Here is a 26,430-nt window from a genome sequence, read left to right as displayed (position 1 = left end):
GAGGGGCTCCATTGATCCTTATTGCTTTCTATACAGTTCTTTTATCGTGTCTCTTGCTGATCTCCCAGGGGCTCACTCTCTTCTTTTCATGTTTACGTTATTTAGAGTTGGAATTTCTCTGTACAGTAGTCCCCCTCCCTGCCCCCATCTGTCGTTTTACTTCCTGTGGTTTCAGTTACCCGTGGTTCGCCCTTCATAATTTCAGTTACCGGCTGTTTCATTTATCCATGGTCAGCCATGGTCCTCAAGCTGGTGATCCTCCTTCTGACATATTGTCAGCGGGTCACTAGTAGCCTGATGCTGCGTCAAGTGCCTACGTCATTCACCTCCCTTGATCTCATGATGTAGGCATTGTATCCTCTCACGTCATCACAAGAAGGGTGAGTACAGAACAGTGAGATACTTTGAGACAGAGAAACCACATTCACATAACTTTCATTACAGCTTAGTGTACCTGTTCTTATTAGTTGTTGTTAATCTCTTACTGTGCCTAGCTTATGAATTACATTTTACTGTAGGTATATATGTATAGGGAAGAAAGTAACATATATAGGTTTTGGTACTGTCTGTGGTTTCAGGCATCCACTGGGGGTCTTGGAATGTACCCCTTCAGAGAAGGGGAGACGACTGTATGGGCTTTGGGCTTGGGAGCGGGTTTCTATGGTGTAGGTATTGCCCTGTTGCTTCCTAAGCTCTCTGGTCCCATCTGCTGTCTGTCTTCTGGGCATTTGTCACCATTTATGACCTACTGCTGGCACCGTTTTTGTTTCTCAGCCCTGTTATGTATGTGTCAGATGCCTCTCTCTCTCTCTTTCTGTATGTTTACAAGTTCATTTAAAGGTATTTGGTACAGGGGCGCCTGGGTGGCTCAGTCGGTTAAGCGTCTGACTTCGGCTCAGGTCATGATCTCACGGTCCGTGAGTTCGAGCCCTGCGTCAGGCTCTGCTGACAGCTCAGCCTGGAGCCTGCTTCAGATTCTGTGTCTCCCTCTCTCTCTGCCCCTCCCCTACTCATGCTCTGTCTCTCTCAAAAAGGAATAAACGTTAAAAAAAAATAAAAAAAAAAGTATTTGGTACAGTGGAGTGGAAGATGTATGTATTCAGTCCACGATCTTGATTCCATGTCTGATAGTTCCTTCCTGTATGTATTTTCTCTGCCTCCTTCCCCTTGGCGAGATGAATGAATTTCTTTATTATGCTGCCCTAATAATTAAATCTGAAGTAGCAGCATTTAGGGTGCAGAGGACACAGTCACCATATAATAGCCCCTGGGGCTTTTTTTGTTCTTTTGAATATAGATTATTAGGTTCTGTATGGTTAAGTCAGGATTTGACTGAGCAGAGACTTCCAGATGCAGATAGTCAGATGTGAATGTTATTTCTACTGGTCAGATGCAAGAGCAGGAAACAGGCCAGCGTTGTTTGTTAAGCTTCCTTAGAGACAAATAAATCATGGGAAGTGTGACGGGTGCACGCATTGAGAACACCGAATGCAGGGTTCACGGGAGGGTGTGCTTCAACATTTTCTACTGAAATAAAAACACATGCAGGGAAGTGACAGGTCCTGTGGGTGCCACTTGCTCTGTTGTGACAAAGTGAGCACATTCATGTAACCAGTTCTAGACACAGAATATTACTAGCACCCCAGGGAGCCCTCTTTTATCCTAACTTAAAGGTAACTGCTACACTTTCATTACCACGAATCAGCCTTTTCTGTGTTTAAATTTTATATGAATGGAATGATACAGGATGTTCCCTTTTATTTCTGAACGTTTCATAATCAGAATCACACGGCACGAGAGTGTTCCATGAGAGTGTTCCGTGTTCCGTCTGAAATCTACCTATGTGTCGTACGCGGAAGGAGTACTTTCTCCTTTTTAATTGCGATACCGTATTGCATTTCTAGAAGTAGCTGTGATCTATTCACTCTACCATCATTTAGGTGGTTTTGGGTTATTGTGAGTAATACTGCTTGTATCTGAATTTTGGTTACTTATAAGGTGTTTCTTTCGGGCCTTTACCTAGGAATGGAATTACTGAGTCGTAAGAGTATGGCTTTTTATATATTCAGTTATAGTAGACTATAGTAGACCGTTTTCCCAAGTCGTGATACCAATGTAAACTCCCTCCAATGGCGTAGGAGTGTTCCTTCCGGTTGCCCTGTTAACCCTTGGAAAAACTTGTATTATTGTTTTAAAATAATTTTAGTTACTCCGGTAACGATGAAGTGTCATCTTCTTGTGGTTTAACTTGCATTTTCATGGATGATCGTGAGACGAAAATGTTTTCGTAGGCCTGTTGCCTGTTTGGATACCGTCCCCCTCCCCCTTTGTGAAGTTGCTTCCACATGTTTTTTTTTTTTTTTTTTGCCCATGCAAAAAAACAGGAGTATGCTGCCTTCCTCTTAGGGACCCATAGGAGTTCTTTTTAATATCTGAATGTGATTCTTTGTCAGGTAGATTTATGGAAAATATCTTTTTCTACTCAGTGATTTGATTTTTCACTCTCTCAGTCTTGAACGGAGTCTGATATATCCGGCTTTTCTTTATAGTTAGCGTTTGGGAATTGGTCAAGCTGTCTCCTGTCCCAAGGTAATGTTATCTTACAGAATCTTTCAAGTCTTACCTTTTGCATTTAAGGTCAACAAGGAATTGTTTTTGATATATGGTGTAAGGTAGGGGTCTTAAATTATTTTTAAGAATATCATGAGATCCTGAAATGAAAGAGTTTGAGAACTGGTGCTTTAGAGCTATACGATCTCCTCTTAAGAAATAGCTCTAGAGGGGCACCTGGGTGGCTCAGTTGGGTAAGTGTCTGGCTCTTGATTTTGGCTCAGGTCATGATCTCATAGTTCATGAGTTTGAGCTCCGAGTTCTGTGCTGACAGTGTGGAACCTGTTTAAGGTTCTCTCTCTCTGTGTCTCTGTCTGTCTCTCTCCCCCCCCCCCCCCCGCTTCATGCACACGCATGGATGTTCTCATTCTCAAAAATAAATAAACATTTAAGAAAAAAATAGAAACAGCTTTAGCTACATCCCACAGTCTTAAATACATCTCTGTATTTGGTATTACTCACTTATAAATATTTTCTAACCTTCATGGTGACTTCATATTTGATTCAGTTAATTTTGACATGTTTAATTTTCAAATAATTTGGGAAATTTTTCAGGTATTGATTTCTGTGTTAATTTCACTGTGGCCAGAGATCATACTCCGAATGATTTTCGTCTTTGACATTGTTGGAGATGTGCTTCATGACTCAGCGTATGGTCTCTTTTGGTAAATGTGCCATGTCTACTTTTGAAAACCATCATTATCGGGGCACCTGGGTGGCTCAATCTGGTGGGCATCTGACTCTTGATTTCAGCTCGGGTCATGGTCTCACAGTTCACGGGTTCGAGCCTTGTGTCAACCGCCTTCCTCCCCTCTCAAGATAAATAAACTTTAAGAAAAAAAGAAAAGAAAACCACCTTTATTCTGCCCTGTTTGCTGTAGTATTCTCCATATGTAAATTAAATTGTTCAAGTCGAGTCAATCTAACTGGTGGTTTTTTTTGTGTGTTTTATGGGTTGCAGAGAGATGTATAGAAAAATTAAAATATTTGGAATCATTTATTTATAGTTTTAGTTTTGTAAGGTTTTCCTTTATACATTGAAGCTATGTGATTAAATGCATACAGATTTAGGATTCTTATTTCTTAATTTTGGATTGACCTTGTATCATTTAAAAAATTTTTTTAATATTTATTATTTATTTTTGAGAGAAAGAGACAGAGCACAAGTGGGGGAGGGGCAGAGAGAGAGGGAGACACAGAATCCAAAGCAGGCTCCAGGCTCTGAGCTGTCAGCACAGAGCCCGACGCGGGGCTACAACTCACAGATCGCGAGATCATGACCTGAGCCGAAGTCGGACATTTAACCGACTGAGCCACCCAGGCACCCCTACTTTTTATCATGTTTTAATGTCCTTCTTTATTCTAGTAATGATGTTTTTTGTCTAAAAGTATATTTTATATGTTAGTATGAGTTTCTCAGTTTTTTTGTTGTAGATGTTAGTGTTTGATACAGTCCATCTCTTTATTTTCTTATTGTGTCATTATATTTAATGTGCATCTCTTATTGGCAGAAAATAGTATAGTTTAGTATTTTATGATCTTGGCTGATGCTTTTTATTTTTTACTTGAAATATTTAGTCCATATACATTTAAAGTAATTACTGACATTTTTGCATTAAATCTATTTTTTTATTTGTCCTGTTGATTCTTGTGTCTTCATTTCTCCTTTTTTAAACTTTCTTTTGAATTAATCATTTTTATTATTCCATTTTATTCTCTAGTGTTTTGCCTGTTATATATTTATGATTATTTGAAAGCAACCCTAGAGATTACAACATGTATTTTTTATGTGGTGGAGTCTTTCTTAAATTAGTACCTTAAAACTTCCAAGCAATAAAAGACCCAGTAACAATTTATCTTTACCTCTTTAGTGGTGGCTTTTGTGTCATTGTTTTCATGTTTTAAAATTTTAGATATATTTAAAACCTCACAAGATAATTGTTTTAAGTTTTCAGTATTCATATAGATTCATCTTTCTGGTTCTCTTCATTTCTTGCCTTATTTCCTTGTTTCCATCAGGGATATTTTTCTTTTATTTGAAGAACTCCCTTGAGTGCTTCTTTTGGTGTGTGTCTGGGTCTGCCAATGAGAAATTGTCTCACTTTTGTCTGAATATTTTTATTTATTATTATTTTGTTAAGGTTTTTTTTTTTTAATTTTTTTTTTTCAACATTTATTTATTTTTTGGGACAGAGAGAGACAGAGCATGAATGGGGGAGGGGCAGAGAGAGAGGGAGACACAGAATCGGAAACAGGCTCCAGGCTCTGAGCCATCAGCCCAGAGCCTGATGTGGGGCTCGAACTCACGGACCGCGAGATCGTGACCTGGCTGAAGTCATACGCTCAACCGACTGCGCCACCCAGGCGCCCCAATTGTTAAGGTTTTTTTAAATGTTTATTTTTGAGAGAGAAAAACAGAGACAGAGTGTGAGCAGAGAGGGGCAGAGAGAGAGGGAGACACAGAATCCGAAGCAGGCTCCAGGCTTCGAGCTGTCGGCACACAGCCCGATGCGGGGCTCGAACTCACAAACCACAAGATCATGATCTGAGGCATAGTCGGACGCCCAACTGACTGAGCCACCCAGGCACCCTCTTGTCTGAATGTTTTTAAAATTTTGCCTTCATTTATGAAGGGTATATTCGCCGAGAATGGCATTTTAAGTTGGCAGATGATTTCTGTCAACATGAAAAGATGTGATTTCATTGTCTTGTGGCCACACTGTGTGACCATTGTCAGCTCACAATCTTTTTGTTGCTTTTTTGGTGCTTTTTTTTTTTTTTTTTTTTAGGATTTACTCAATATAGGTTGTCAAAAGACATCAAGTTGGGGTATGTTTTTCTTCATATTTATCCTGCCTGAGAGTCATAGAAGAGCTTTAATTTGGAGCTTGATGTCTTTTGACAACATATATTGAGTAATTCCTGGCCATCTTCTCTTCAAATATTGCCTCTTCTCAATTATTCTGTCCTCTCATTCTGGAAATCAAAAATACACATATGTTACGTGTTTCCACTGTGTGTTCTGTGTTTATAATATTTTTTTTTTTTTGGTGTTTTTAATCGTCTTTCTCTTTATGTTTCAATTTAGATACTTTCCAGTGGTTTATTTTCCAGTGCCCACGTGCTCTCTTTGTCAGCATCTAATTGTTATTAAAGTTTGCTGTGGAACTCTGAACTTCAGTTATTGAATTCTTCAACTACAGTTTTCATTTGTTCTCTTGAAATGTTTTGCAGTGGTATTTTACATTGTCATCTATTTTTTTTTTCAACGTTTATTTATTTTTGGGACAGAGAGAGACAGAGCATGAACGGGGGAGGGGCAGAGAGAGAGGGAGACACAGAATCGGAAACAGGCTCCAGGCTCTGAGCCATCAGCCCAGAGCCCGACGCAGGGCTCGAACTCACGGATCGCGAGATCGTGACCTGGCTGAAGTCGGACGCTTTACTGACTGCGCCACCCAGGCGCCCCTGTCATCTATTTTTAAACTTAGTTTAAGGGGCATCTGGCTGGCTCAGTTGGTAGAGCATGTGATGCTTGATCTTGGGGTTGTGGGCTCAAGCCCCATGTTGGGCACAGAGGTTACATCAAAAAAACATAAAGAAAATTTAGTTTCAGATTTTGTTGTTGTTGTGGAGTCACCTGGTATACCAGATGGGTTTCTTAAATTATTGTTTCAATGCCAGATACCTGTGTGCAAAGACTTGGCAGCAATTTAGGTGATGTCTCCCCCCCCGGGAGGATTTAGTTTTATTCTGACAGATAACAAGGGGAAAGGCAGTCCTGAACTCCAGTTTTGTCTCTTGATCACTGTGATTCTGCAGAAATCTCTGCTTAGATGTTTAGCCTTCTAGCAGCCTCCTCACACTGGTATCTTAGCGTCCTGCCTCGCATATGTGCAGCCGAGGAATTGTCAGAAACCTCTAAAGGAAGCTGCATGTAAACTGTCGTGTTCACTTCTTTGTGGTCCTGGGATTTTGGCCTCTTAATGTCTTGGTTTCCTTGGTTACAGTGCACTCCAGTTTTCCTTTCCACAGCCCAGGGAGACTTCTGCAAGTTCTAGGCTGGTGCTTTCTGCTCAGCTTGTATGTTCTGTGTTGTAAGGCAGAAATTTTTCCAGAAGGAAAAAGCAGCTGTAAATGTCTGACTCGTCCCAGTGAATTTTTCTCCATCAGATCCTGCCTGCCTGCCTTGTTTGCTCTCTGAAACCTTCAGAGATTAAAAAAAGAATTAATTTTGAAATAATTTAGACTCAGAAAAGTTACAAAACCAGTACAGAGAGCTCGCGTATACCCTTTTCTCATCTTCCCCTGATATTAAACTTACAAATAACAGTTCGTCATTGAGTAATGCCATGTTTTCCAAGCTGATAAATTCAGAGCATGACTGCTAATTGTTTGAAAGAAAAAATAAAGGGAGCTGGAGGACAGGGTGACATTTTGGTGCAGGGCTTCTCAAAGTAGATTTCTCAGAAATCTTCTCTGAGATTTTTCCTTGTAAGAGACGTCTCCCGTGACCAAACGAAGGTGGAGAATGCTACCTCTTATGTGCCCCTCCCCTCCATGGGAATCCATGATGCCATTTTCATTTTAAAGCCTGTGAAAAATGTTTTGGTACAGAAATCTGCCAGTTCTGTTTATCCCAGCATTTCCAAACTAACATGACCAAGGAGTTCTTCTTTTGCTGTGTGCAGCCAGTGTTTTGTGGCCCACAAACTAGAAAGTACTGTCCTGGAGAAGTTTCTAATTTATCCTGGGGTATAAATTTGCTTTTTTACATTCTCTCCTAGGTTCTGGCTTTCTTGCTGTTTAATTTCTTGCTTCATTAAAGGGAAGAAGATGGAGAAGCCAAGGTTTCTTTGAAAACAGACATTTGCACAAGAAGGCGGCCAAGGCTGTGTTGACATTTACCACTAAAACCCCAGCGCATCTAGCTGAAAAACCAAATGCAAAGGCTTTGTGCTTCCCAAATACACTTCTTTTACATCAGTGCTGTTGCGGTCTCTGAAAACGCCTTTTGTTTTCCGATCATCGATGAAATTGGAGGCTACCCAGAAGTAGAGGGCCAGTGAGGGTTCTCTCTGTTGCACGGAGGTACCGTGAGACAGGCCTCGTTTCCGGCATGATCTTTTTCACATGGGCCACACTGACTTGGCCACACGACTGTATTTTAAATTTGCAGCTTCTATCTGGCGAGCCCGGGTCAGACGCGACGTTTGCGATGGGGACGCTGAATAGGTGAGGGCCGTTGGTGTTGGAAGTTGAAGAAGGTAGTTGGGAGAGTTTCGGAGTCGAATTTTGACACTCTTCCCTCGTCTGCCTAGTCTGCCCCTTCGTGTGGGCATCCCTTGTGATCCCCACGTGGAATCTCCCCGTCCGCCCTCTGGTGGCTCTCCAGTGCCCTTCTCCTGTGGGCCATTGGCATGATCTTCCCGGATGAAAGGCGGACCTGTTCGTACCACTCACCTGCTTGAGCGTCTCCACGGCCTGCGTGATCGTGCGTTCATGTTCTCCTGGGGTCAGTCTTTCGTATCAGTTACCCTTGTTGATGGCTGTTTCCCGAATGCCCTCATGTCTTGTGTCTGAGCTTATGCTGTTCTCTTTGCCAGAAATGCCACTCCTCCTCTGGTCTCCTGGGGTGCACACCATATATCCTTCTAGGCTCTGTTCTTGGCACCTTCTCGTCCATATGACTTGCCTCCTCTGTCTGAGTTCTAATAGCAAATTCCGCATCTGTGTTAAAGGAGGGTACTTCCCCCGTTGTGTTCTGCCCATCGGCCTCTGCTTCGCAGTGGCCCGTGAGCTCTGGCCTGGAGAGCGATCTTCGTATCTCTACCGCACGGATGTAGTCAGTGGACTTTCAGATATTTGTTGAATTGGATTGAATGGCATCGTGTCAGTTTGAGATGTTAAGCTGAAGTGGTTTTTTTTGTTTTAATGAATTTAAAGCGATACGCTGATTTCTAAGTACTGCCTTTGCTGTCTTCCCACACAGGTTTTGATGGATACGATTTTCATTGTTAAATTAAATAGTTTTTGAAATTTCTTCTAGGGCTTCCTCTTTTTTTTTTTTTTTAATGTTTATATTTGAGACAGACAGAGAGAGAGAGCACAAGCAGGGGAGGGGCAGAGAGAGAGAGGGAGACACAGAATCCGAAGTGAGTTCCAGGCTCTGAGCTGTCAGCACAAAGCCTGATGTGGGGCTTGAACCCATGAACTGTGAGATCATGACCTGAGCCGAAGTGGGACGCTCAACCTACTGAGCCACCCGGGCACCCCCGATCTGTCAGTTTTCTGGTAGAGTGGTGGTGAAATCTATGATTGTGGACTTCACTGTTTTCTCTCAGTTTCTGTATTACTAGTTTTTTGAAGCTGTGCTGTTGGGTGCATCATTATTATAACAGAATTTTGGTGGAATGTTCCTTCTATTATTAGATCAGTTCTCTATCCCTACTGATGTTTTGCCTTAAAGTCTTTTTTGTCTGATGCTATTGTTATCAGCTTTTTTTAAAATCAGTATTTCCCTAGTAGGTGTAATTTATCTCCTTATTTCCAGTTTTATTTTAGGTGTCTCTCTTAGAAGCTACATGTAGTTGGATTTAAAAAATCTACTCTGGGGGTGCCCGGGGGTGCCCGGCTGGCTCACTCAGGAAAGCATGTGACCCTTGATCTTGGGGTTGTGAGTTTGAGCACCACATTGGCTGTAGAGATTACTAAAAAAAAAACAAAAAGAAAAAAAATTAAAAAAAAATCCACTCTGTCAATTCATCCTTTAACATTTTCAATTTCATCATTTATGTACATAATAATTACTGATGTATGTGGACTTATTACTGTCTTATATTGTGGTTTCCATTTGTCATCCCTTTTGTTCTTCTCCCCTCACCCCCGCTTTGCCAACCTTTTTTTTTTTTCTTGTTTTGTTTTATTTTGTTTGCCTGGATTGGAAAAACTCGATTTTCCACCAGTGTGCTAGTGTGCGTGCTGTGTTGTAACATGCCTAGCATACATAACATATACGTGTATTATTGTTTTATACTTTTAGTCGTCACCATTAATTATGTAACCCAGACAATTCTTCTCTATTAGTTCAGCAATGTTCAAGTTTGTCCATTTCCCACCTTCGCCTGAACACGGGAGAAACACTCTAGTGCTCAGAGTATCCACTCAACACCCTCCTTCCCGTCTTGTTATTACTTAAGGTTGTAATTTTACCCTTTTATAAACACATAGATTTGTTTTTATATATTTGTTTTAAGTAACAGTTGAGGGAGACACAAAATTCTGGATTTTTCACATTTCTAAACACCTTTGAAACTGATCTCTGGTATCTGCTGTTGCTGAAGAGAAATCTGCTGTTAATTTTCTTGTGGTTTTATTCTCCTGTGGGAGTTTTAGAATTTTTTATTCTTGAAATCTCAACATGTGAATTAATACCTTGCTTAGCACTTGAATGTACTTCCAAACTGTGGGCTCATACCTTCCCTCAGTTGTATACAAGAACACCCCCCCAAAAAACCCCCCAAAAACAGAGCTATTAACTCTTAAAATACTGAATCCCCTATATTCTGTCCTTTTTTCTGGAGTGCCTGTCAGTTATAGCTCATCCTCTAAACCGTTTAACTGATATTTCATATTGAAAAAAAAAACCCTCTTTTTTTCCTTTAAATATTTTTGTTCTTTCAGTATATTCCTTAGTAATATTTTCTAGTTTACTGGTTCTTTCTCCAATTGTGCCCAGTCTGGAGTTGATTCCAATTATTGGATTTTTCATTTTCATTTTTGTGTGTGTTTTATTTCCAAGGTTTCTAAATTTTAATAGCAATTAAAAATTTTCCATTTTGTGTAATTATTTGCCTTTTATTCATAGAGGTTATTCCTTCATTTATCAATTTGATAATATCCTAAGCATACATATAAAGTTTCTGTCCTATTGTTTCAGAAGGTTATTTTCACCAGAAGTGAATTCATGTTGCAATCTGTGATTTTGTTGGCTTTCTTACTTGGTCTTGCATTTAGTCATGTGCCTTGGAATTTAGATTTCTGGGATTAATTTTTATTGGGGAGGATGTTTTTTCTCTTTAAAAATTTTTTTAAAATTATTTACTTATTTGAAAAAAAATTTTTTTAATATTTATTTTTGAGACAGAGACATAGCATGAGCTAGGGGAGGGGCAGAGAGAGAGGGAGACACACAATGGGAAGCAGGCTCCAGGCTCTGAGCTGTCAGCACAGAGCCCGACGCGGGGCTTGAACCCACGAGCTGTGAGGTCGTGACCTGAGCTGAAGTCGGAGGCTTAACTGACTGAACCACCCAGGCGCCCCACTGTTTACTTATTTTTGAGAGAGAAAGACAGACAGACAGACACACACACCATGTGAGCAGGGGAGGGGCAGAGAGAGAGGGAGACAGAATCCGAAGCAGGCTCCAGGCTCTGCACCATCAGCACAGAACCCAACACAGGGCTCAAACTCACGAACCGCGAGATCAACCTGAGCTGAAGTTGGATGCTTAACTGACTGAGACACCTAGGCGCCACTTCCAAAGGGGTATTTTAAAACAGGGATCTTACACGTGGGCTTCTGCAGAAGGTTTCAGTAGCCGTTAGAAATTACAGGCAACTGAATCAGTCAATTTTTTGCTATGTAACAAACCACCTTAAACCATAGCGACTTACAATGAAAAACCATTGATTCACAATTTTGTGGGTTGGTACTTTGGGCGGGGCTCACTGGGCTGCGGGGCTCACTGAGCCCAGCTGCTTATTCATCTGTTGGTGGTGAGCTGCCGGGTGAGCTCAAGGCCTGGTGCTCTGAGATGAGTCACCTTGGAGGGTCATCTCTGCTCAGAGTGGGCATTCATCCTCCCACGTGGTAGCTCAGGCTAATTCATGTGGGGATGGTTACAGTGGACCTCAGAGGGTAAAGTGTCTACACAGATACTTTGTAGCTATAAAGTATTTATAAGACCTGAACTCAGTACTCTCACAGTGTTGCTTGCATTCTGTTCTATTGATCAAAGCTAGTCCCTGGGGAGAAAAATGGACTGCGTGTCCTAGTGGGAGGAGCGGCAAGGCATTGTGGCCAGTTTTGCAATTTACCATGCAACAAAATGAGTGTTTCCCCCCCCCCCACCCCCCGGGGTGTGGTTGTATAATTTTCATTAGATTCTCAGAATATCACCTCCAAAATTAAGAACTAATATTTTAAATTATTTCACATCCTATTTTGGCTCAGGTTGTGATCTCACGGTTTGTGAGTTTGAGTTCGAGCCCCGTGTAGGGCTCTGTGCTGACGGCTCGGAGATTCTGTGTCGCCCTCTCTCTCTGCCCCTCCCCTACTCACACTCAGTCTCTCTCTCTCTTCTCTCTCAAAAAATAAACATTAAAAAAATTAAAAAAAGAAATGATTTCACTATTTTTTAATGTTTATTTATTTTTGAGAGAGAGATAGCGTGCGAGCAGGGGAGGGGTAGAGAGAGAAGGAGACACAGGATCTGAAGCAGGCCCCAGGCTCCGAGCTATCGGCACAGAGCCTGATGTGGGGCTGGCGCTCACGAACCGTGAGATCATGACCTGAGCCGAAGTCCGACACTCAACCGACTGAGCCACCCAGGCGTCCCAAAATGATTTCACTATTGAACAAAAAGATATTTGGGGGACCTAACTGATGGATACTTCCATGTAAAGACCTTTGTGTATAGCAGTGGGATTACCAGTTGTTCCTGTTGACGCTTATACCTTGTACCGAGGCCTTAGGACAGTCCTCTCTGACTTCTCGACAGAGCCTGAAAACCCAGAACTATTGTCTAGTGTATCAGCCAGCTTCTGTCGAGTAACAAAGCATTCCAGTGTTTAGCGTCAGACCACCACCACTTACTTGACTCATGTTTCCACGGGTGAGCGGATTAGGCCGGGGGCTTTCTCATGTGCCTGCAGTCCCTTGCAGGTCCTCTGGTCCTGGAGAGTGACTGGTTGTCCTGATGGGAGTGTTTGGGCCACGTATCTCTCACCACCCAGCAAATCAGCCCAGGCCTGAATTCACTTGGGGGCAGCAGGGTTTCAAGAGAATGACTGAAAGCATGCAGAGTCTGCTAAGGCCTGGGCTTCCGTCTGTGGTTCAAAACAAGCATCAAGTCCGGCCCGGAATCGCTCGAGGGTAGACAGACTCCGGTTCTGGCCAGGAGGAACTACAGAGATCTAGCGACAAAGAGATAAAGAATCGTGGCCACTCTAGTCATCTCCCCCGTCTCCTCTCAATTCTCTCTCACCTCACATTTAAGTTAGATTCTCTACACCTGGATTCCTCCTATTGACTAGTAATTCTGTGTTTGCGATAGTTGTGGAAATAGTAGCAGAAAGTCACTTACATTTAAAAGAACCTGCAATTTTTTTTTTATTAATTGATGCTAACCGCCCCCCCACCACTGGTTTTTATGTTCATATAAGTATTTATTTATTTTTTAATGTTTATTTTTGAGAGAGAGACAGAGCGTGAGTGGGGGAGGGCAGAGAGAGAGAGAGAGAGAGAGAGAGAGAGAGACCCAGAATCCAAAGCAGGCTCCGGGCTCCGAGCTGTCAGCACAGAGCCCGACGCGGGGCTCGAACCCACGAACCGTGAGATCATGACCTGAGCCGAAGTCGGCCGCTTAACCGACGGAGCCACCCAGGCGTCCCACACATAAATACTTTAAACATGTAAACAAATTATGTTGATGCGATTTTCTAAAGAAAACGATGTACTTTCCCCTTCCAGTCCTCTTCCGTGTTCTCTGATGCAACCCACTCTGCAGCCAGAGCTGCTTTGCTGAAGGATCTTCAGGGACTTCTCAGCCAGACCTGTTAGCTTGGCATTTGAGAATTTGTGTGATCTGGCCTCTCTCTCTCCCTTTCAGCTTCTATTTCCCCCCATTCTATTCATTATAGTTAAGGCGAAGGACGCGTTTGCCCTGCGCAGGCAGTGACTCCTAAGCGTCCAGAGACCTTTTGCGGTTGTCAGTGTGTGGGTGCCTGTGCACTACTGACGTTTAGTGGGCGGAGGCCAGGGATGATGTTCAACATCCTACAGGGCACAGGACAGCCTCCCACAACAAAGGATTATCTAGTCTAAATATCAGAGTGGCAAGGTGGCAAAACCCCATCCTACACGTTGCTGTCTTGGGGGGATTTCTAAGATGTCTCATGCTGTAAGCAAGGCTCCTTCGGTGTTGCCTGTGGAAATGTCCCTTGTCCTTAAATGGGCAGCTCAAATGCCAAGCCTTGTAGGAAACAGGTCCTGGGTGGGTCCTGGGTGTCTCCCTGCCTCCCCTCCACTGCAGGCTCTCAGAATCATGTCTCTGAACCACTGAAATGTCTATTACTTGGTGTGTTGACAATCATTTGTACCCGGCACTATTTTGCTCGTATTTTTCCTCCCTTATATTGCAATCGAGTGTGTGTTTGTTAACTCTTCTGCCGCGCTCTGGGTTCCCGGATGATAAGGATCTTATTTATCTGTGTTTCTGCTGGAGCAACTTCCATGTGCTTTACATACAGTAGTTGCATAATTAATACCTGTTGCGCAGGTGAAAAATGTGTATCTTCCCATGTCCTTTGATAGGGTTACTCCTTCCAACGATTTTCTTAAAGGACTTGGTAAAAAAAAAAACAATGCAATGAGCTGAATGGAAGTTTTTTGTTGTTGTTGTTGTTGGTTTTGCTGGTAACAATTTGAGTCAGAAATTGTGGTAACAAATTATCATACAACGCAATTACTTTGTTTATTTCTGCAGCTATTTAGCGAAAAAATAAGTGGCGTTGAAGGAACGAAACTAGATGACGAATTTCTTGACATGGAGAGGGTAAGAGAGCACGCTGTTAATGTCAACTGTATTACAAACTTGATTTTCACTGTGATATGAGATGTACTGATACTGTAAAGGATATTAGAGCGGCAGCCAGGGATGTAAAGACCCGCTAAGGTGGCGATGGGATATGGGTAGTTGGTGCCCTCTAGTGGACAAAAGTCGGAATGCTCAAAAGACGGTCAATTTTGGCAAACCATTATTGCAAGGAAAAGACCGTAGTAATTGTGATGATTTTGATGATCTATCCTAGAAAATCAAAATATATTTCTGGGAAGAGACCATTCAAATACATAAAGATTGATACACCCATGTGGTGTACCAGATTCTGACTCTGTTCCCATGTGTTGTAGTAGCTGCATAACAAATAACATTGATCTGGGTTCTGAGAACTGGCAGCGTGAACTTGGATAAGCTTTTTCCTCTTTTCTGACCAGTGACACAGGTGGATAATGTGTGCCCTGCTTGCCTTACATGGATTTGGGGATAATTATGCCTAAAAATTAATGAAAAATATGAAAGCACCTAGGAAATATGATGAGCTTGTCATAGAAATGATTGTAACAGTCTCCAAAGGAAGACTGTAGAATCTGTGTCCTTTAACCTGTTTCCTGGTCAGCTGTGTGGAATAGCTCGGGTGGAGGTAGAACTGGGACCACTGATAGTTCAGCTTCCTCAGTTTCCTTCCCCTTCGTCTTGGGCCCTTTAACCGTAGCCTTGTTTTAATAATTAGACTCCCCAGATGAGAGAGGGCAGAGAGAAAGCAGAACATCTACCTTCGAGTGTAACATCAAGGATACAGGAGATTGAAGGTTGTAGAGCTATCAGCAGGTACAGGGGAAGAAGTCCGAGCCCAGGCTGTGGCTTGGGAGGTTCCTATCTTCCGGATACCTGGCCCTGGCCAGACTGTCTTCCAGGAAGCTCCTTACTTTCTGGATGAGCACTGCTAAGTTTCTAGAAGTGTTAGCACCTTGAGAGGAAAAAGCACGTTTTGTTTTGCTTTTGAAAAACATAATTTCTAAAAACTGAAAAACATGGAAATAGTTTAACATCGTTGGCCTACCTGAAATGACTTTTAAAAATCCCTTGGTATGTAAAGATATTATAGGTAGCTTTATTACTAAGAAAATGATTCAGTTTAAATGTTAAATTTATAAACACATTTTAGCAATTTCAGTTTCAGTTGATGGACTGAGATCTCTCTTGTTTACTTCCTTTCCCTCCTAAAGCCCCAATGAATGACAGAAGAAATATAAAAGTAATATCTATTTATTTCCTTACAGCAGTGAAAAGCAGGGAAATATCTAACATGTGACCAGAAGTTTTCAGGACTTTCTGGAAGAGATGAGTTAGATGGTATCAGATCCACCTAAAACATGACATGGAAATGACAAAGGAATGGAGATATTTCTTGACAAATCCTAAGCACACAGAAGTAGAGGACGAATAGTAATGTCAAAGTAAAATTTGATGCAGAAAACACTAAGTAGAAAAGGTTATAAAAAAGTTAATAAAAAGATGCAGTCATGCAGTCTATCAGGAAATTGTAATGGTTATGAATCATTATGCACCATATGACATGGCATCTAAATACGTAAGGTAAAAGTTGTCGAAAATACATGGAAAATTGACAAAGTCCCGAGTAGAAGATTTCGCACACCTCTCATAAAATAACAGTAAGTTGACAATAGTAGATTGGCTCATAGATGATTAGTACAAAGTATGATTCATAACTTTGTTTATAAATAGATACAGACCTCAAGTTGAGAATCTATATTCTTTTTAAGTCCATTTAGAACAATTAAAATAGTCAATCATACATTAGGCTCCAGAAAAACGAAAAAAACTACAAGGAAGGTATACTTTCCCAATTCTGGATGTTTGGAAATTGAAAAACATGTGATTATTCTTAGTTGAAAGAGGAAATGACAAGTAAAATCAAAGTTCATTTGGTCATGAGAGACCAAATTCTGTATGTTAGAACCTGCGGTATATGGCTACATCGTACGTACATTTAATAGAAAATATATGTTTGAAGGAAATGAATAAATCATTTAAGCCAGGAAGCTAGGAGAATAACAGCAAATGAAATCACTCTAGGTGGAAGGACAGAATTGTAGAGATCAATAAAATACGAAACAATAACGACAAAACCAGGCACTATTTTGTTTTCAAAAAGCCACCTCTACCAAGTGTGACTAAGGAGCACAAACACATTACATAAGGAGTAAGAAGGAGATAATGGCAGCTATGGACTCTTTTTAAAAAGATTTAAAAATAAACCAGCATTGCTAGCAGCCCTCTAGCTGAGGCTGAGGTCCGGGATAGTCCGTGGCAGAGGATTTGGGGCACCAACATTTGAAGGGAATTCCAGATTTAATCAGCCAACAGAGATGCCTTCACACCAGGTAGACATCACAAAAATAATTTTTACCTCTGTACTCCCACCTGTCTGTCACGATGGTTTGCAGAAGCCGTCACGTGGCATTTTGTCAGCTTGAACGACGCCCCCCCCCCCCGACATTCTCAGTTATTCTGGGAGGGAAGTTTCTATTCATTCACTCACTCATTCATTCATTCATTCATTCATTCATTCATTCATTTTTTAAACCACATGGATTATTTTTCCAGTGTTCGTCTTGATTGCCCATGTTTGTCAAAGTGGTTAGTGGGTGTCCTCTTTATTTTCTCAAGCGTTCGTTTGCAGTTTTGATTGCTGGGCTGTCCTAGAAGCTGTTCCAGGATGGGCACGTCAGGCTGTTAGTTTTTGGCCATTTGTTCCTTGGCTTTTTTTTTTTTTTTTTTTTTTTTTTTTTCCCCCAAAGAGAGAAGGATCTGAAGTAGAAAGTACCCCTGCCCCAGATCTCACTGTCACCCTTCCGAGATGGCTCCTGGCTTCCTGGTACCTTTTCATGTCCGAAGAGGGTTGGATACATGGAAAGGAACACTTAATTACTGTCGAATTTCTATAACTGGAAAGTTATCAACCTAAAACCTAGTTTTTCTTAAGCTTAAGCTGGACTTACGAATCTTATTTATAAATTTAGTAACTTCAACATAAAAATCATTTTCAGTTAATCTTCGTGTTAGTTTCCATTAAGTCATAGGCTTAACAGGTTAAATCCTTAAACATTTATCTCGAGTTACATAATTAAGCAAGTTCCCTTAGACATTGCAAATTAGAATCACAAATGCAATGCATGGAACTCACCCCAACGTCACATCAGATTTAGAAAAGCGTTTTCCAGAGCACTTAAATTTCTCGAGACTATAATAATACAAACGTTTGGGTGATCATATTCTCTTAAACATTTCAAAAATCTTCATAAACAATCGAACACACAAGAGAGTTCAGAGCTTACAAAACTCGCTACAAGGCCTGGTGCACATACGCACAGCTGGTGTGTGTGCATCAGTAATACAGGTGTGATTCGTTTCTTCATCATTTACGTGCTGTCTTTTTAAACCTTACTGGGGCCCCAAATTTAGGCGCTCAGCTAATGGGAACAAATCCAATTTCAGGCTGGTTGAGCTCACTTGGTTGGAAGCTTCTGACCCTGACCAGATCATAGATTTTTGAATTACAAAAATGAATTTCTTGTATTATAAATCACTCTACAACTTGCTTTCTTTCCTTGACAGTGTGCTGTGGGCATCTTCCCAGTACATATGGAGCTTCCCCCCCCCTTTTTTTTTATCTTGTGATTCAAGAGAATTCCTTTATTTGGATGTCTCACAGTTTACCCAGCCAGTCTCTTATCGCTTATAATTCAAGTTGGTCTCAGTTTTTAATAGACATAGAATGGCCTGACATCCTTTTACGTCATTGCCATTGGCTGGTGTGTTTCCAGACGCTAGGTCCCTGGAGGTCTGCCCATTAATAGGTTCTTGTCCCTTGATCCGTTTTGCACTCCCAGTGTGTGTGAAAGCGCCCACCCCTCCTCCATACCTGTATGACACCTAATATTGGGTCGGATTAATAAAAAAAATTTTTTTTTGTCAATCTGTTGAGTGGAAAGTATCTCCTTTTTGATTTACAGTCTTTCTGGATATTTTGTCAACTGTTTGAACTTGTATTTTTCCCCGTTTGTTTATATTCTTGTCCTTTCCAATTGGGTTGTTTTATTTGCTGCTTTTTTTCTTAAAAAAATTTTTTTTTCAACGTTTATTTATTTTTGGGACAGAGAGAGACAGAGCATGAACGGGGGGGGGAGAGAGAGAGGGAGACACAGAATCGGAAACAGGCTCCAGGCTCCGAGCCGTCAGCCCAGAGCCCGACGCGGGGCTCGAACTCACGGACCGCGAGATCGTGACCTGGCTGAAGTCTGACGCTTAACCGACTGCGCCACCCAGGCGCCCCTGCTTTTTCTCTTAAATGGGAGTTTTGAGAATCCTGGATGCTAAGCATGGGTCCTTCATACAGTTTCCTTTCTGTTTCATTTTGCCACTTTTGTCAGACTTGGTGTTATTACATCTAGTCACTGTTCAGTCTTTAATTTTACAGGGTCAGAATTTTGGGTTTTGTGTTGTGCCTAGAAGATTCTTCCCACCCCTGTATTTGGGAATATTCTTCTGTGTAATTTAGTGCCTTTGTAGACTGTTTTTAGGTCTGTATTTGTGATCCAGTCTGTAGTATGAGGCGTGAACCTAAGTTTCATATTAATTTGCCAAATTGTACCCCAAAAAAGAAAAAATTAAAAGGAACATAGGATTTGAATTAATTTTATGTGTTGATTTGGGGGAGGACTTACATCTTTGCACAGTTAAACTTTCCCGTGTCGGAACGTGGCTCTTCAGATAGATGTTGTACATTTTCTCCTTGTATTTATTCCGTATTGTTGGGTATTTTTATGTTGCTCTTATGAATGGGATCTCCTTTTCCTTTATATTTCCTTTCAGGCTGTCGATGGTATGAAATGAAGCTATTGAAACGTGCCTGTTTAACTTTATTGTATATTCTCACATTCGGTGTTGGGCTAACCAGTAGCCAGTGTCCAGAAATGGTTTTGTGGGGGGAAACATTCAGTCTCAACGTAGAAAACCTTTGATATTAACATCTGCCCACAGGACACTTGGGTGTCGATTGTGAGTGGTAATGTTAGGGAGAATGATTCTTTCGTTGTGGGTTTACTGCCGTAGTTTCTAATGTGAATTGCTATTAGGGAGTCCTTATCGGCAGAGACACTCAAGTACGCCCAGCAAATAAGGAAAGTTGGGCTGAGACATGCCTGGTGTTGGCTGGAGAGGCCTTCAGGTATGTCCAGTAATCGAGTGGAGCATAGTAACTCGTCTGAGTCTTGTAAATAATACGTGACCGCTCATTGTATGTTAAAAAGAAAATGAAATGAATGTTCTCCAACATCATGGGGAGGAAGAGCTGTCGCAATATCATAGTGAGAAAAATAACTGCTTCTCCCCCAAAATGTTGAAATTCACTTGGATTAAAATCTGTTAATAGTATTATACATATTAAATTAACGCATATTACCTCTGTTTTCCTGTGAATTCGTTGTTTGTCATTTACCAACATTTTTATGTTTGTGTGTGTGTGTTGTTGTTGTTGTTTTTTTTTAAAGAAAATAGATGTTACCAATAAAGCTGTTGCAGAAATCCTTTCGAAAGCCACAGAGTATCTTCAGCCAAATCCAGGTAAAGTTAGAAAATGTCTCGACATAGTCTATTGTTCATTCACTGTCATAGACTAACAACCCATGTTTGCTTGGCATATGGCTGACGTAACTTAGAAACAGTGTTTTCTGTGTCCAAATAATGAATTTCAGTTTTTTAAAGTCAAGCCGCCAGCGACCGAAGGTAGTTTCAGGGAGTCCTAGCTGATGAGAAACAGAGCAGATAATCCCGTGGTCTATGGTGACATCATGTGGATAGAGACTTGGTCTTAGCAGCAAGGCGCTGCTCAATAAAGACACATTTTAGGAGATGCCTCAGAGACCCACTGAATGTTTGGTATGTTTTCTTATTCAGGCATCTCCTCTTTTAGAAAAAAAATCTGTCATCCTGCTCTAAAGGTATAATTGAAATTGTAATTTCACTTTGTAGCTCAGATGCTAAAGAAATGAGGCAGGAAAAGCAGCATGAAAAGGTCCCTTGTTGCAGCAGCTTCTCGACAGAAGGTTCTTAGTTCCGTGGTTGTGAAGCAGCATCCCTTGATGGGTTTTTCCTGGGTTGTAAATGACAGAAACCGACAGGGGGCAGGGCACCCAAGCCTTGAATTCTGCAAATTTCCCAAACTGCCTTCCTTTTTAGGAACGTATTATTTGCAGGGAGTTGCTGTGACTCCCTTGGGCGTTAGGACTCTCCTACAGACCCAACCACCTGAAAATCTAGACAGGAACAATTTCAAAACATAAATTTTATAAAAACTGCGTCCAGGGAGGTTGGCGGGTATAGAATTCTTTGGAACTGTGAAGAGGTTTGTAATTTCAAGGGCCGCACTCTTGCCTCTCTTCTCTGGCCTCCTCAGTGTCCGAGATGAGCTATGTAAGTTCCTTTTCCCGATAAATCAGCACAGATTTAGCGAGGGCTTCCTCTTGGCAGAGGGGCTTTCCCGGTTCCTGGGACCCAGATCCCATCCTCAGAGCTGACGTTGGAATGGGGTAGGAGTGGGGTTGGCCAGCAAGGACAGAGGTCTCTGGCCGTTGCCAGTTTAGTGGATGTCAGCCACATGCCTGCCACCTCCCAGTCCCCACCCTGGCAGTGGGAAGGAAGAGCCATGTTTGCGTGTGGCTATTGGAGCACAGGGACCAGAAAGAAAACTGCTTTGAAGCTGAGGCAGGCAAGATTCAAACAGGCTGCCACCAGAAGTGTCTGAAGCCTTGCTCCTCAAAGTGTGGTCCGTGAACTAGCAGCCTCAGCCACACCCGAGAGACTGGGAAACGCAGAGCCTTGAGCTCATCCCAAACAGACTGAACCAGACTTGGCGTTTTAACAGGATCTTCGGGTGATTTGTAGGCACCTTAAGAGTTTGAGAGGCACTGGCCTAGAACACATGAAAACAAGTGTGATTATTAAAGTAGAAGAAAATGAAAGCGTACCTCTTTACTTCCTGGAGTTATCACAGACGCCACAAGCTGGTACGTGATTCGCTCTCTAGCCCGGGGAATAAAAGCCCAGGTTCTTAGCTTGGTATTCAGTTCATAGTCGTATTTTCCCATAGATCTCTCCTGATTCATCCTGGTTTTGTTTGTTTTGTTTTGTTTTGGGGGGGGCACAAGTGAGCGAGGGGCAGAGAGAGGAAGAGAGAGAGAAGCGAGGTTCACTTAGAGCAGGCTCGTGCTTCCCTGATGTGGGACTTGGGACTCATGAACCGTGAGGTCATGACCTGAGCCGAAGTCAGATGCTTAACGACTGAGGCCCCCCCCCCAGGCGCCCCCCGATTCATCCTGTTTTAATTTCAGCTTAGGTCAGACTGGCCTCCTCTTTATCTGTTGGTTCTGTACCATAAACATCCCACCTTCTATACTGTTGACATGATATCTGCACTTTGTAGGCACATCTTGCTATTTGTATTCAGCATATTGTTATGGTCACACCACACTTTATTTGCCCGGTGCATCTCGTATATTCTGTCCCGCAGCGACTAGCTCTGTGCTCCTGTAGGGCAGCCGCTGTCCTGGGTCCCTCTGGAGCCGGAGGAGTTAGCGCTGTGTGTCACACAGAGCCGGGATCAGTAAGCACTGATGGCCTGAGTCGGGGAAGAGAAGTTGAGAAGCAGTGGCCGCCCGTCCTTTCCCTCGGGGCAGGGGACCTGACCTGCACCGAGGAGTATCAACACAGACTCCTGTTCACTCAGCAGGAGTTCGTCTCCTCCCGTTGGCTCTTCTTCCTCAACAGGAGTGCGCCAAAGCCCTTCATCAGGATATTGAATATAATCACTCCGAATAAATTCTTGGGACAGGGAGGGTGACAGGGGCCTTTTGGTGGTTTGAAACATCCACCTCAGCGATGCCGTCCTTGGTGTTCTGTTGGTCCCCGGGAAGGATCGCCTCCCCGGTACTGGCATCTGGCTCTGGGCGTGCGTGTTGCAGGCCCTGCTCGTGTGTCCCTGTGCAGCGGGGACACTTCTGATGTTCGGAGTCAACGGCGTGTGCGTCGTTTCCATTTCCCCTTGCTTAGCAACCCCCTCTTCCCCCCACCGCCCGGCCACTTGGAAAAAGAATCTGGAAAATCATGTGAGAGGTGAAATAGGTCACACAGTCCCTTTCAGATGCTCCAGGTGTCCCACGTTTTGCCCACCGGGGTGACCTCAGTTTTGCCATCATTTGTTAAATGCGATGTACCTGTCACTCCGCCTTGTCATTTTAAGGAATTACAAATGACAATGTTTTTAAGCATACAGAGCTAAGCTAGGGATGCTGAACACTGTGTCGAAGATCCGAGGACAGGTGAAGACCACCGGGTACCCGCAGACGGAAGGCTTGCTGGGCGACTGTATGCTCAAGTACGGGAGGGAGCTCGGGGAAGGCTCCACCTTCGGTGAGTGTTTGCAGATCGCCTGGAGCGCTTTGTATGAGTGTGTGTGTGAGTGTGTGTGTGTGTGTGTGTGTGTGTGTGTGTGTGTGTGTGTGTGAATGAAGGGGGGAGGGAAGGGGAGGGACAAAGAGAGGAGTGGGGAGGCTCCACCTTGGGTGACTGTTCGAAGATTGCCTGGGATCATTTTGCCCCGGGGAAGGGGGCAGGGAAGGGGGAGGGGCAGAGAGAGAAGGAGAGAGAGAAAGGGAAACCCAAGCAGGCTCTGTGTTGACAGCAGAGAGCCCGGTGTGGGGCTTGAACCCACGACGCATGAGATCATGATCCAAGCTGAAATCAAGAGTTGGACACTCAACTGACGGAGCCACCCAAGCACCCCACAGTACCTTCATGTTAACAAGCTTTATTATTATTATTTTTATATCACCCAAGTAATACACGTTCGTTGCAGAAGGCTTAGAAAATATAAGCTAGTGAAATACAAGAAAGGACGTGCTGACATCACCCACAATCACGTATCTGGTGATGGACCTTTTGTGTATTCTCATCCCTAGTCATGTACACCTTCACAGCCCTTTGTGTATTCTCATCCCTAGTCACATACACCTTCACAACGTTTTTTCTCATCCCTAGTCACGTACACCTTCACAGCCCTTTGTGTATTCTCATCCCTAGTCACGTACACCTTCACAAGGTTTATTCTCATCCCTAGTCACGTACACCTTCACAGCCCTTTGTGTATTCTCATCCCTAGTCACGTACACCTTCACAAGGTTTATTCTCATCCATAGTCACGTACATCTTTACAAAATTAAAATGGAGTTATGGTATCTCTACCTTTATACCCTTTTGTAACTTGCTTATTTCTGTCGACTGAATCAAGATCCATGTCATAAAATGATTAATCTTCTATGATACTGTTTTTTTTAACTTTTTTTTTTAACGTTTATTTATTTTTGGGACAGAGAGAGACAGAGCATGAACGGGGGAGGGGCAGAGAGAGAGGGAGACACAGAATCGGAAACAGGCTCCAGGCTCTGAGCCATCAGCCCAGAGCCCGACGCGGGGCTCGAACTCACGGACCGCAAGATCGTGACCTGAGCTGAAGTCGGACGCTTAACCGACTGCGCCACCCAGGCGCCCCTATGATACTGTTTTTAACGGCTGTATAATAACCCGTCTTTCATGGCAGACTTTGTTCAGTCAACCCTAGTTATTGGATATTTAGATACTTTTTTCTGTACGTAAAAAAATTTTACATGGCATTTATAAAACCATTTTCATAATCTTTAGGGATATCCAAGATTATGTTCGTGGATTGAAATCCCTGGTAGTGAAATTGTTGGGTTGAGAATATGCGTGTTTTTTTCAGATTTTTGAACCATATTCCCAAAGGGCCCTCCAGAAGGGGTGTGCCAGTTTGATACTCTCGCCAGGAGTATGTGAGAGTATGTTTCCCAGCACAGTTATTGATTGTGGGAGTTACTTTTTTAGCTTACTTCTGAATCACAGGTACTTTGATACATAGCGTATAAAATTGATCTCTTAGTGCTGTGTTAACTTCACCTTTTGGATTATGTGTAAGGTAGATTTCTTTCCTCTTTGTCATCATTTTTGTGAAATGTATATTTGTATTTTTTGCCTATTTTTTCATTAATACGTTCATTTCCCCCCCTTACTGGTTGGCGAGCTCTTTCAACGGTTAGGACATTTGCTCTTGGTCTGCCTTATATGTTAATGAAGTTACGCCCCACGTAGGCATTCGCCTTCTGACCTTGTGGACGGAGGCCACTGAAAGGGAGGAGCTTTTGGTTTTCATATAGTGGGACTCCTAACTCTTCCTTTATGGTTTATGGCCCTGTTGCTTTGTTTAGAAAAACTTTTCCACCCACCCACCCCCACAAATCGTGTCAATGTTTATTCATACTTTTCTTTCGAAACATGTTTCCTTTTCTTCCCTTTAAATTTCCAAGCTCCTGATTTTAATGGGCAGATACTGTGCAGTAGGGTCCTAATTTTGTTTTCTCCCAAGTAAGTAGCTGGTTGTCCTAATACTCCATTGAAAAGTTCAGCCTTTCCCCTCTGGAGAGAAACGTTTTGTTACAGACTAAATTTTTATGTTTTAAGGTTGTTTCTGATCTTTTTTTTTTTTCCTCCTGTTTTCTTGGTCTGTGCCTCGTTTTTGCTCCAGTGTCGTATTTTAAGAATTGTAATTTAAAAGTATATTTCAATATGCTTAACTAAAATCTCCCTTGGTTATCTTACTGTAAACAATACACGGAGATGTTTCTGTCAAAGCCAAATTCGACACTCTGTGGCTTGGGCAGTGGTGGCCGAGGGTCAGAAACAGTACCCTCCGTTTCTAACCAGTTGGGCAGGAAAGAGTCCCCGGGCTAGGAAGGGATGTCTCCTCTTTACCTTGGGATGATTTAGAACCTGACAATGGAGAGCGAGTTAAGGAAACTTAGGAGGGATGAAGCTACCAGTGGAGTTCTGACCAGTGGTAATTTAGCGTAACTAAATTTCCACTTCTAGTTTTCTAGTTCATTTCTTAAAAAAAAAAAAAAAAAAAAAAAAAAAAGGGAGGTGAGGCTTCCTCGCTATTGCTGTGTTACAGGTGAATAAACTATGCATGGCTGGACCAGTAGGTGTGACATCTTGAAGGTCAGAATTTGCTAGAAATGCGAATTCTTGGGCTGGCCCCTAAGGTCTTTTTCTAGCCTGGGAGTTGAGAGACCCCAAACTACATTTTCACGAGGTCGATTTGGAAAACTCCAAAACAGGAAAAATAGTTTGCTTTGGTGCCTCATGTCCCAGAGATGCCTCTTAGAGAAACGGCCTCTCGTTCTGCTCCGCTACCAGGACTCCTGCTTGCACATTTCTGCGGGTCAGCTGACACTGAGATACCAGAGTGCAGGCCAGCAACACCTGCCGGTCACAGCCCCCAAGGCCAAGCGCGGCTGGCTTGGGGCTCATCGCAAGAGCAGGCCTTGCCCATCCCGCTGAAAGGCCGTCCCATGTGACACGGCCAGGCTTTCTTTGACATCAGAAAGGGTAAGGAGCCTCGGAACCATCTCAAGGCTTTGGGGACTGACCTCAAGATCTAGGAGCTAGAAGCTGACAAGAGGTTTTGTTCCCTTATTTCTATTGTAATCTTTATTGCCTGACACTTAGCCCTGATGAATGAATCCTTTTTAGAGTTTACAAAGAGCGATTTTGTTCTCCAGCTTCTAAGGAACCCTAGGTGCCAGTTCACAAACCTACAGATTTCCCTGCTCTCCGAAAGTAGAGCATTGCCATTGTAAAGCCTTTTGTAAACGGAAATGGCGTAAAGCGAAGAAATTACCGTTAATTTATGTGGAAAATGTTTTGAGCATGACCAGACCCCCCAAAACAGGCTCTCTTACACTTTTCTGACATCTTAGGATACATCTTGCTAATGCGTGCACAGAATAAAATCGAGGCAAAGCGCAGATGCTCACGGACGCAGTTCA

At 42.6% G+C, this 26,430-nt stretch overlaps 1 protein-coding gene across 5 annotated transcripts in view; it reads left to right on the top strand.

Moving 5' to 3' along the window:
* Nucleotides 1–26,430, top strand: part of SH3GL3 (SH3 domain containing GRB2 like 3, endophilin A3) — a 143,654-nt gene that overhangs the window by 71,635 nt on the left and 45,589 nt on the right. The window contains exons 2-4 of one of the 5 annotated variants that reach the window (XM_040493503.1): nt 14,378–14,446; nt 20,026–20,098; nt 22,799–22,942. In XM_040493503.1, the coding sequence (XP_040349437.1) occupies nt 14,378–14,446; nt 20,026–20,098; nt 22,799–22,942 (286 nt within the window). Of the gene's footprint in view, nt 1–14,377; nt 14,447–20,025; nt 20,099–22,798; nt 22,943–26,430 lie in introns of those variants that run through there. The other 4 variants (XM_040493506.1, XM_040493505.1, XM_040493504.1 and 1 more) reach the window with 4 other exon arrangements.

The sequence above is a fragment of the Herpailurus yagouaroundi genome, unplaced genomic scaffold (assembly GCF_014898765.1).
Source record: "Herpailurus yagouaroundi ecotype Mexico unplaced genomic scaffold, PumYag 185, whole genome shotgun sequence".
Classification (NCBI taxonomy): Eukaryota; Metazoa; Chordata; class Mammalia; order Carnivora; family Felidae; genus Herpailurus; species Herpailurus yagouaroundi.
Note: the sequence above shows the minus strand (reverse complement) of the source record. Positions and strands in the feature narration are given on the sequence as shown.